General features: G+C 38.4%; 1 protein-coding gene across 26 annotated transcripts in view; it reads left to right on the top strand.

The window, feature by feature from the left end:
* The window catches only part of Limch1 (LIM and calponin homology domains 1), a 321,805-nt gene extending 310,057 nt beyond the window's left edge, over positions 1-11,748 (top strand). For 11 of the 26 annotated variants that reach the window (XM_074042353.1, XM_074042352.1, XM_074042358.1 and 8 more), the window contains 4 exons: positions 545-631; positions 2,162-2,270; positions 4,355-4,457; positions 8,931-11,748. In XM_074042353.1, the coding sequence (XP_073898454.1) occupies positions 545-631; positions 2,162-2,270; positions 4,355-4,457; positions 8,931-8,956 (325 nt within the window). In that variant the 3' untranslated portion in view covers positions 8,957-11,748. The remainder of the gene's footprint in view (positions 1-544; positions 632-2,161; positions 2,271-4,354; positions 4,458-8,930) is intronic. The other 15 variants (XM_074042364.1, XM_074042367.1, XM_074042370.1 and 12 more) reach the window with 2 other exon arrangements.
* Positions 11,749-12,103: the final 355 nt, after the last annotated feature.

The raw sequence follows: 12,103 nt of genomic DNA, 5'->3' as shown, positions 1-12,103 counted from the left end.
GAGTCCCCTGTGTCCCTATTCATCTTTGTCCTCCTACCAAGTCCATAATTTTTATATCTAACTCATCATGCAAATCAGCTTGGTAAACAACTTAAAAAAATCTGTTGGACAATTCTAACTAAAGAAGAATTTAACAAAAAAATAAAAATTGAAAAACTATTCTGCCCTTTTCTATTCATCAAAGTCAGCATGCCAGCCTGGTTTTGATTTCATATCAGCTGTGTATAAATAATCCTTGTGAGACAAAATTACTATTTTTGTCCTTTAAAAAAATCACAAAGCTAGGGGTGATGGTACATGCCTGTAATACCAGCACTGTGGCTGAGGCAGGAAATTTTGAGTTCCAGACCAGTCTGGGCTACATAGCAAGACCCTGTCTCAAAAAACAAAACAAAACAAAACACTAGAGAACTCTGTGAACTCTGTCATTTCTGATTTGGTTGCCCAGAAAGTTTTGGGGATTAATTTGTTCTAAAATATCCTTTCCCGTGGAGTTGGGCTTCTCTTCACTGTCATAATTTTTGGCTTCTTTACCATGTTACAGGAAAAGTCCTCAAGAGAATTTCCAGGCTGGACCCTGGTCCCCCTCTTCTCCCACGCCTCCTGGCCAGTCACCAAACAGGTACAAGAGGTCAGCAAGCCTTCCTGAGGCTGCTTGTTCCATCTAGAACTTGCCGGCTGTGATTCCAGCTGAATTAGTGCTTGCAATATGACTGTGAGGGATTTGTCTGTCCACATTTCTCCCCCACACAGAGGCAGGAGTAAGGAAAACATTCCCCAGCTGCCTGCAGACTCATAAGCCAGCGGTAGAAAAAGTCAAGTGTGTGACGCTGGCGTGGCCATGGTCACAGGCTTTAATTACATTGTGTGGGGCCTGCAGTCTAATAATAAAAACCACCAGACGATTGTCGGGCTCCTCATAGGCGCCTTTCCCTCCAAGACGGCTGCCCTTCTAGGCTGGATCCGCATGGCTGCTGCAGGGGATCTGGGCGGGGACTGGGAAATGAAACTCCATCTTTCTCTTTTAACCTACTCTAGCTCTCTGACGATGGCTTCTGGACATTAATTGAGTCCCATGATATCCCTAAAAGCTGCCTGAGTTTCCATCCACTGAAGACAAATGACTGAGTTTTCATTAATGGAGAAATTTCATTTAACTACCAGATAAGAGGGAAACCCTAATAAATAGGGCTTGATTAGGACAGCTCTTCCTCTTTTCTATGTCTTCCTTTCTGTTGCCTCTGTCCCTCTGTACCACCTTGGCTTTCAAATGGCATATTTTAAGACGTCTCCTGAAATCCGCAGAGCTTCCCAGATGATAGGATTCAGTGCTGCCTGTCCCTAGTTGTGGGGAGTCTTCCTTAAGAGAACAGTCATCTAGGTTCAGCTGGGTTGTTGACGGTGTCCTCTCACCTCGTATCTGCGTTTGTTTCTGGTCAACTGGTGAACTCTGTTCTGAAGGCTACAGGGGTGGACAGGAGGTAGATGCAGCCATCCCCTTAAGGGGCTTGAAACTTACAGAGGCAGTAAGTCCCCAAATGACAGATGCCACGTTTGCACTGGAAGCTGCAGTGGAGACGGCTCATCAAGCCCTTTGGTCCTACAGGTGGAAGGGAAACCCAAAGTGGGTTCTTACAGCACATCTCAGGATTTCCACCCACGTCTTGGGGCCCTCTGCCTGGTACCTGCCCCGCTGTGTCACAAACAAAATGTTGTTTTCTTAACAAGTAACAAAAAATGCCCTGAAAGGTCAGAGGACATTTTATGGAAAATGTTAAAGCAACAATGGAGCCTTAGTAGAGCTAAATGTGATTGTCATTTAAAGTTTATAAAAACACATGATCAATATACTGAATCATTCTGGGAATTGAATAGGCTACCTCACCAACACACACACACACACACACACACACACACACACACACACACACCCCAGATTCAACCCCGCAGTGGTAGCCGCTCACAGTCAGTCTAACACTTGTTTGCCATTGATTATCTAATGCTTCATTTCCTATTCATTGTCAGCTCAGGAATTCTCATTTTGCTCATGATACAAGCATTGTGAAAACCCATGTTTTCATTTTTCCATGAGGTTATGTTTGTATGTGTGATCAATTATGCTAAGCTAACAATTTTATTGTTGCATGTCATTTTAACCTAGGTCTATAAGCGGGAAGAAGCTGTGCTCCTCGTGCCGGCTCGCTTTGGGAAAAGGCGCTGCAATGATCATCGAGTCTCTGGACCTCTACTTTCACATACAGTGTTTCCGGGTGTGTACTCATCCTTCCCTGCAAGTGTCACTCCGTGTCCTCCAACCTTGTCCTGTGTTGAGAAATACTTCCTGCGAAAGGAGAGTGGTGGAGGGAGTGAATTCAAGTGTGATATATTTGATATGTTGCAAGAACTTTTGTAAATGCCACAGTGTACCCCCAGCACAACAATAAAAATAAATAAATACAAAGAAGTTTTAAAAAAGTAAAAAATACCTCCTGGAAACTAAAGGCCTTTCTTATGTGGTCTGGCTGTGTGGGTGGACTCCATCCTTCAGAATAAAGTTCTCCCATCCCGAATCCACCTTGAAATGTTGAGTTTGAAGAAGAAAAATAGGTTTGTCCAATAACTTTACCAAATTTTTTTTGTTGCTGAAGAGTGTATACTCTAGCAGGAAGCTGAGGATGGGACACTGAGTGACAATGTTGCTTCCAAATCTTTTAGGTCAAGTGTATTTATTTGAAATGTAACATCCTTACTGTTTCTTAAATTCTTGTGATTTCATGTCAAAGGGTTTTGTTTGTTGATCTCATAGAAGGAAAATCTTCCACTGTCAAGTAGTGGGTATAGCTAGTTATAAAATGTAGCTCTGGGAATGACTTGTCTGTAACCTCAGATTGAATGTCACTCCCTTGAGAAGATGCCTGCTCACCTACACATGGTCAGTTGCCTTTGCTATAGGTGCCCTGAGATCCTTTTATGATTCTTGTTCATTATTGAGCTCCTCCAATAAGCAGTAAACTCCCTTAAGGGAGTCCATGTCTATCTTTCCAACTCACCACTATTTCCTCTGTACCTAGCAGAGTAGGCATCAAAAAATAGGTTTAGATGAATGAATTAACAAATAAGCCCTGGTTCTAGAACCAGATTTCCTGCTGTAAGTAGGTGAGCTAACTGGTTTTATCTGATTTACTATAAAATATGTAAGCTTTACTGTGTCAGCATTACTTTTTTTCCAGTCATCAAAACCTTTCAAAATAATATCTGTGTACCTCAAAATAAGAGTCATTTCTTTCTCTGCATAATGCTGATGCTCTTTTTTTTCCTTCTTGAATTCTGTCCTACTTCTTATTGGTAGCTTCCTTGGCTGTAAAATAAGTAAAATAATTTTGCCCATAAGCTAAGGGATAGTCAGTGAAATCATCCCCAAATTATTAATTTAGTAATACACTGTACCAGTAATCACATGAAAACAAGCCTTGTCATAGACCAAACACGGTATGGATATAACTTGTAACATAATTTGGATGAAGCCTCTCTCTGCCCTACTTGTCCTTAGATCAAGAGACATGTGCTGGGTCTTGATCCCCAGGCAAGGAGCTGGCACCTGGACCAACTCCCCAGTACCACCTTCTCTGGCACAAATGACAAAGTATCTCTCATAATCCCCTTCTGTACTCAGGTCAACTTAGCTAAAGGGAATTCCATTCCCAACAGATTTGTTCCTGTGGGTACCACTGTCTTTAAAGTGGAAATATAAAATGGAATAGCTCTTCCTTAGTAATTCTCATCGGGTAGAATTTAGCAACAATGCTGGAAAGCCTTTAAAGGTATTGAAAGTCAAGTTTTAATTGATAATCCACTGGCCAAGTGTTTATTTAAAGCCACTAGGGTGTAATCTGTTTTAAATGATTCTTCCATCTTGATTGAGAAATAGTGTATTGTCAAAATTAAATGGATATGCTCTGGAATCAATGCAATACCATTCACCAACTTGACAGCCTCAGGACAAATCAACTAATTTCTCTGAACCATTGTCCTCTGTGAAATGCAATGAATTAGGATAACATGCTCAAAATATATTTCACTTTTTTTGTAAGTTGACTTTTTTTTTTTAACCATCCTAGAGTTTGAACTCAGGGCTTTGCACTTGCTAGGCAGGCAGTCTACTTCTTAAGTCACACCACCAGCCCTGTAAGTTGACTCCTGACGTTGTATCTAACACAGAACATATGCTTAACAAATGTGGAAATAGTAGAAGTGATTATTGTATTATTCACATAAACAGCAAGTAAGCAGGAAAAAGAAACAAATCCTCACACATCTTATAACATCTGTTTGTTTGTTTGTTTGTTTTCCATAGTGTGGGATTTGTAGAGGACAGCTGGGAGATGCAGTCAGTGGGACGGATGTTAGGATTCGCAATGGTCTTCTGAACTGTAATGACTGCTACCTGCGATCGAGGAGTGAGTATGGAGAGTGAACACAAGATGAGTGGGAGCATCACATGCCTTTTCTAAGGTCCCATTTAGGGATTCAAAAACTTCCCCCATCAGTTGATACACCTATCTTCAAGGATTTTTAGGATGGAGGTAAAAGAAACAATAAGGAAATAACCCTTGTTTCTCACTGGAAGTTATTGCTAGTGTGGATAAATTCTTTTTATCCAGAAGTGCATAAACACATCTGCAGACAAAAACTGTAGGCCAAGAAGTACCAAAGCAAAACCCCCTTGGACTATCAATATACACTTTTTTTAAAAAATGAAGGACAGAAGGGTAAAATAGGTCTTTTCTGAGGATGGGTACAAGTGGGAGGGGTGGGCATAAAGAAAGTACAAATGAGAGTAAATATGGTGGATATAGTTTATATTCATGAGTGAAAATAGAAGAATGAACCCTGTTGAAATTATTCTAAGAAGGGGGAGGAAGACAAAGGAGACTGATGGAGGGGGTAAGTCTAACTAAGATATATTGTAAGCACACATGTAAATATCACAGTGTATCCCCCTGTACAACTATTACATGCTAATAAAATTTGTAAAACTGAAAAAAAAAACAAAACTGCAGGCCAGTTTTGAGATATGGCCTGAGCTCACCATAGGGATCTTGGTGAGCAGAAGGAAGGTTTAAAGTTTTAAACTCTGCTCCTTTGTTCAGACCTCTCTTTAAAGGGCCAGTGCCATTGGAGACAGTTAAATGGGAAGAGTGGCTCCCCACTGTTTATCAAATCAAATACCAACTCATCAGTGACCCCAAGCCTGACATTCAGGAGTTTCATTGCATAATATGGTTCTGTTCCCTACAAATTGAAAACCTTGGAAGACAAAATGATGGATTCTACTTCTCTATGGACCCCTGCTCCCAATACCTTAGCACATAATAAGATCCTAACAAATACTTGCTGAGCAGCCGGCCCTGGGATCTTCTATCTGGGTCTCCAAGGTAAAAGGTTCCTTTTTCTTTTGGAGACACCAGAGGGTGCTGTTGCCCAGCTGCTGTTTAGAAAGTCTGAGACTAGCCAGCATCTTGCTTCTGGATCCTTCTGACTCACAGTATAACCTCCTACTTGATAACCTGGACAGCAGGAGACCTTCTACTAAAAATTTATCAGCAGAAACACTTTTTAAAAAATTAGAACCAGGTGTGGTGATTCACTCCTGTAATCCCAGAAGAAGGATCACGAGTTTGAGGGCCAGCCTAGGATCCAGAGTGAGGCTCTGTCTCAGATAGGTTTAATAAATTCAGAGCTATATATGCCTATTAATTAAGTAATGGGAAATAATTAAATCAAACCCAAGTGATTTTAAAGTATGATATACATTTAGCTTGAAGTCAAAACACTTCCAACACAGACCTTTCTGCCATCAAACTGGACTTTTTTACCTGTACTGTATATGATAATTGGTTTTATACCATGTACTTTATACACTTAAAGTATGGTATAAATAGTATACAATATATATACTAAATATATATACAAATATATACATATATATGCAATGTATAATAACTATACATACTTTTAAATTTTCTGTTTATTTTGCTTTTATACATGAGGAAGAAAAAGAAAGCCCTTTCTTCCCAGGTTTCAGAGTATTTTTTCCCTACCATCCATCCTCTCACTTTTTCTCAACATCAGTGAGCAGGTTGCATGTGGGTCATGGAGCCAGAAGAGGGCACTGTTCGGATGAAAGACTATTGAGGAAGATTTGAAAAGCACAGTAGATCTGACTCTTTCACAAGGTGCTGGCACACTGATGGCAACAGGAAACAGGCCTGCACCCACCTCTGGGTGACAGCAGCCTGTTTTCATCTCAGTTTTTTTTTTTTTCTAATTGAAAAGTTGGGTGATTCATTGTCATTTCTGTTGGAAATTAGGTTTTTGAATCCAGGATAAGAAATTTTCTCTTACAAATATAAAAGGCATGTCTTGATGAATGTTTGAAAGCATCCCCAAAGGACAGTTCTGAGCAGTAGCAACTCTGAGTTAAAAGGCATGCACTTTTTACATTTTCAGATGTGTTGCCTAATTATTGTTCAGAAGAAAGCACACCTTCTCTGTAAAACCCATGAGAAAGCCCCTTTCTTCCTCCTTGGTGATGGTGGCTCTGGAGATCTTCAAATGCTAAAACTTTCCATTCTGGGCTGATGGTGCAAGTCAGGGTGGAGGCTTGCATGGCACGCATGAGAACCTGGGTTCCAGCCCTGGCACTGAAAAAAAAAAATCCACTCCATTATGTGGGAGAAATCTCACTGCTTTGCTCTATATTTCTTTAATTGGGACTTTGAACACCTTTCCTTATGTTTCTTCACCTCTTAGATTTCCCCTTCCACAAAAATGCTTCTCTATCCTCTGTCCATTTCTGTTGACTCCTGATCTGTTTGAGTCCTTTGCAAATGAAGGAAATTTTCCCTTCGCTGTATTTGCTGCCTGAGGCCATTAGCACTGGTGTTTCTACTCTGTGATTTATTCTCATGCAAAAGATTTCCATTTTTGGTAAATCTCTCTCTCTTTTTTTTTTTTGCATTTTTTGGATTCTGGGTTTTGTGTACTATTTAAAAAAAACACTCTCTACTCCATAGGCATAAGTAAACTTAGCTGAGATTTCTCCTAGAATTGTTTTTGCTTTCTTCTTCACGTGTAAATATGTGATCATCAGGAATATATTTGGGTATAAAAGTTTAGTAGATGTCCAGCCTTTCTTTTTTTCCAGTTATCTGAATAGTTCAATATCACTTAATAAATCCCTTTTATTCTAATTTGAAATACTAGCTTTATCATAAACTAAGTCCTCATGTATTTGAGTCTGTTTCTGGATATCTTATTATGTTTTATTAACCTATTTATTCTCCATTACTGAATAGTTTTAATTATTGTAACTTCATAGTATGTTTTAATATCAAATAATAATGACCACATTTTCTCCAATTACTTTTTTCAAAACTTCCCTATCTCTTCTCCCATGCTTATTTTTCCAGATAATTATATAAGTATCATTTTAGACTAGTTTTAATTAAGTGAACACCTGACAGGGAGAACAATCAGCATGCATGAGAATAGGGCTCGTTTCCTTCCTAGTTCCTGAAAAATAAATACACCTCAGGAATCACTAAGTGCAGGAGATAATAATTTGGCTAGAAAGGTATAAATGTACCTGAATTGGTTGAATAGATCCCAGATGCAATAGAAGAATCAAAATGAGAAGAAATCACTAAAAATCATTTTTCTTCCTTTTCTTATTTTACTGAGTTGAGAAGAGGGGAGATGGATTGATGTAGAGGATGGTTTACATCATAAGCATTCTAAGTGAAACAAAAATAATTTCATTTTGTGGAATAATAAAACCTGAATACATAATCCAATTTTCTTCAAGTAACTAGTCATAGTTGAATGAAATTTTTCTCTTGGAGGGAAAAATAGCATAACAGCATATTAAAATGCAATTCCTAAAAGCAACATAAACAGTTTTTAAGTTCATATGTAAATGGGAATGGAAGTGCAAAACAAATTACCTGTCAGGATGCAAGTCTTCATGTGTTTAGTCCTGCCATTTGTGCTTGGGTGTTGGATGGCTGTGTCTTTGCACATTGTGTCCTGTTGCATCAGTCGCTCTCATGAAATGCATTTAACGTGAACTCCCCAGGGTCTCTTCATGTTGTGATTGCATCACAACTCTAGTGCCTAAAAGAAAGGAGAAACCTTGTGAAGATTCCAGCGGGAAATATAGAACTTAACCATTTCTAGATAAGATTGCCAAATAAAATACAAGATGCCCAATTCAGTGTTCTAAATTTGACTTTCAGATGAACAATGAATTTTTAAAATTTGAAATGGAGATAAACCATCAATTTTTTTAGTGTGAATATATCCTAAATATTCCATTTCCTGGATTTAACACAAGTATGTCCCAAATATCACATGGAATATACTTGTGTTTTAAAAAGTATGTGTTGTTTATCTAAAATTCAAGTTTTACTCAGTGTCCTGTATTTTTACTTGCTAAATCTAGTAATCCTATTTCTAGGTCATATGTCAGATTCCTCCAGTTTCAATGGATTTATCCTTAGAAAAACTCAAACTGAAAGAAAAAACATTGTCTTCTTGCTTATGTGCCCCAGAGAACAAAGTAGAAATCTTACTGGTGATCCTTTGGTTTTGGGAAATCCAAAGTCCTTGAATTAAACTTTAGTGCACCTGTATCACCTGGCATCATAAGTGGGCCTGAGATGGGGCACAGGGATCTGCACTGCCAACAAACTCCAGGTGATATCTGTGCTGAGTGTCCCCAGACCAGCCTTTAAGGAGCAGGGTGGGACACACCTCCTATCCCAAGGGGAAGAGACTTTAGCAAAGGTAATTGTTAATTTGGGAAGTTTTTAAACATCTGAACCAAGAAATGCTGGCAAACCAAAGTCACTGTGTTCTCTTTGTCACAGGTGCTGGCCAACCTACAACATTGTGACGTGGTTTTCAAACTTCTGGGTCACTGACCATCTCTTTATTAAGGGTGTCCCTTGGCAACTGCTTAACAAAATCCCAAGTTCAGGGATTTCTCGGTTCATCTAATTTCTGAAAGGCTCTTCTACAAGATGGTATCTGTTCTTTTGTTAGCACAGTGTCCTTTTCCTGGTTTTTTTTTTTTTTTGGATTTTTGAATTGTTTTGCATTTGCACAACATATACAAAAGAATATTGAACTGTAATGATCTTGAATAGTTAAGAAAAAAGGTTTTAGCATGGTCAAACAGGCTTATGGCTTCAGTGTGTTACTCTCTTTGGGAAATAACTAAAGGACGCAATCAACCTTTTATGTTTTAGTATTTCTAGAAAATAAACATTTTATGTTTACAGAATTGAGCTGCAGGAAGTGCAAGACATGCAATTTGAGATGTGTGGTCTTCTAAGACAGGAGCTAAAATTAATGCATTTCAGAAAAACTAAACATCACAGTGAGCTCTGTTTCTGAGCTATCACTTGTTTTAATGCAAAGACACTAGTCTGATAATATATACTGTAATCCTGAAAACATTTGTGTTACTTACCTTTTGAGGTAGAAGTTATACCAATAAATTATTGCACGGTTAGTGTTAGATTTTGTGTAATATGGAAGCCATGTCGTTAATAGGGGCTGGTCCGTCAAATAGAACCCTTGCAATGTCCTAGGCTTCCACTGTGGGACATTGCCCTAGGGTAGGAAGAAACAAAAAGGAAATATTTCAGTCATCATTTCCAAACTTATTTGCAAACTCTGGGAGGAAGTTTAAAGTCCAAACGAGTGGTGGGTCAATTAGGAATCTTTAATTAAGGGACTTAATTAATATGAGACATATGGAGTATGAAACATCGAGGTAAATCTGTCATTAGATGTGAACACTGCTCACCTTTGCCTGCAAGTTCTCCTGGAGGGCCTGAAGGAAAGCATTAGGTCCATCCTAACAGAATCCAAATGCCCCTGACCTGGCAAGTGATCAGCAAGAACCTATATATCAGACTGTGCCCCGCCCGCTCTTAATGGTCCCATGTGCTCCTCCATCCTCCACCATCGCCATCTTTACTCTCAAAAATTCTGGACCTTGCTCATGGAGATTAGAAAGGAACTCTTTGTGGAGACCTGGTTTGTTTTCTGCCGCATGTGATAAGTTTCAGCTGGACAAGAAAAGAATCAAATGACTAAGAACCATCAGAATTTAGATCTCCAGGCTATTTTCTTAAAGACTGAGGAAAGGGGAGCTTATTTATTCTGCCTTAAAATTATGGCAAATAAGTGAATGTAGACTATGGATACACTCCTAATAGGTTAATATAGGCATAAAAAGAGATCAAGTAGATGCTTTTTCTGTTATGTAAGCAATAATTTTTTCTGTGTCTTACTGAGTATGGCTAGCAATTATTTATTTCCATGCTAGACGGTTCTTTGCATGTGGGTTCCATATAGGTGAAGAAATTTCCTCAGCCACTGGAGGTATTTTGACCACTTTGTCATTTGGATGAGCTGTTATTGATTGAAATTTATACATCATTTCATTAAAATTGTGCCTTAGAAATTGCGAAGCTGTTGCACATAGTCAATGATGAATTCTGGATGCAGTGCATTGAAGAAAGATGAAGTCACTTCCAAGATCCCACGACTTCTCATGGAGGTGTTTGCTGTTTTATAGGAGAAAAAAAAAAAGAAATTTAAAGAAAAAGAAACAAAAAAAGGAAAAACTAAAAAGAAAAAGAAAAACGTTTTGAAAATGTACAGATTCAGTCCAGTATTTTGATTAACCACCTGCATGCTTTATTAAATATTTTGATAATGTGGATGTTTACACTTTGCATGATATTAGCAGAGTACTTTACCAGAAATGATGCACAACACATGTACAATATGGTCATTCATAACTGATTTTTATAGAATACTTTTTACACGCAGAACTCCATCCATTATGTAAGGATTATATGAATATTGCACGTTCTCTTCTGGTTTCACAAAGCCATTTATACATATTTCTTAGTGAGACTCATTGTACATGTATTGAAGCTAGAATTGAGTCAAGAAAAATAAAGCCCCATTCTGCAACTGCAAAACGTGCTCTCCCATAATGAACACAAGTCACCAGCACAGAACAGCCTCCAACATCTTCTAAATTCTAATTGCCAACCGTTTCTATTTCTATTTGATTTATATTTCATTTGGAGTCGGTTACATGGCAGCTTCGGCAGACTAGATCTTGTTTTTCCCAATGCAGTATAATGAGTATGATCTATTTCTTTTCAAATAATCTTTGAGACCCCAGGAAAAAAAATGCTCTGCTCTATTGAGCTATAACGTAAATGTGTTTGTTTAAAAAACAGTAAGTGATTTATGATTCCCAAGGAAGAACATCTGACTTTTTTTCTCTCATATGCCAAAAGCTTATCTTTTCTCTTTCCTAAGAAAAAAATGGGTGAGTCTTTGTTTTTTCACTAGCAAACTTTCGTGACATTTCATCCTTCTTTCTATGTAGTGTTATTAATGCAGTGCGTGTTCTAGTTATCTATACACAGTGTAAGATTTAACGAACTGAAATGATCCATCTCCTCTGTGAGTCCGTCCAAAAGACGTTACTGTTCTGGGTGGGCCAATGTTCTGTATCAATTAAACTAACTTTCATTTACAAAATTCCTCTGAGAAATAGTAAAAAAAAAAGATTAAAAATACAATAAAAAGTTGTCTAAAAATGCAACAGCTTTTATAGTAAATGTACATTTATAAATAAAATACTCAAATCAATCTCGTATTCCATTCATTATTTTTGGAGGGGTGGGGGTCAGTTTTCTTACTTGGGAAAGGCTATCAGGCTCTGTCTGTGGCTTAGTTCTGGGTGACATTGTCAGATGTGCTTCTTTGAGGTCATCTATTTAAGGCAAATCACAGTTACCAGATGGTTGTAAGGGTCACTGAGCAATTGTTCTGCAGGGAAGAACATAAAGTCCTTGAGATGACTTGCACCATTACCAAGGCAGGTCATGCAGATGCCATGGAAGTTGCCAGAAACAACTAACCGACCTCAACTTTCAGCACTGGCTGGGGTAAACAAGGGAAGCCCTTTGAAGTTCTAGTTTGCTGCCACTTGCCTAGCACCTTC

The sequence above is a fragment of the Castor canadensis genome, chromosome 9, assembly GCF_047511655.1.
Source record: "Castor canadensis chromosome 9, mCasCan1.hap1v2, whole genome shotgun sequence".
In the NCBI taxonomy this organism is placed as follows: Eukaryota; Metazoa; Chordata; class Mammalia; order Rodentia; family Castoridae; genus Castor; species Castor canadensis.
This window is presented reverse-complemented; position numbering and strand designations above follow the sequence as displayed.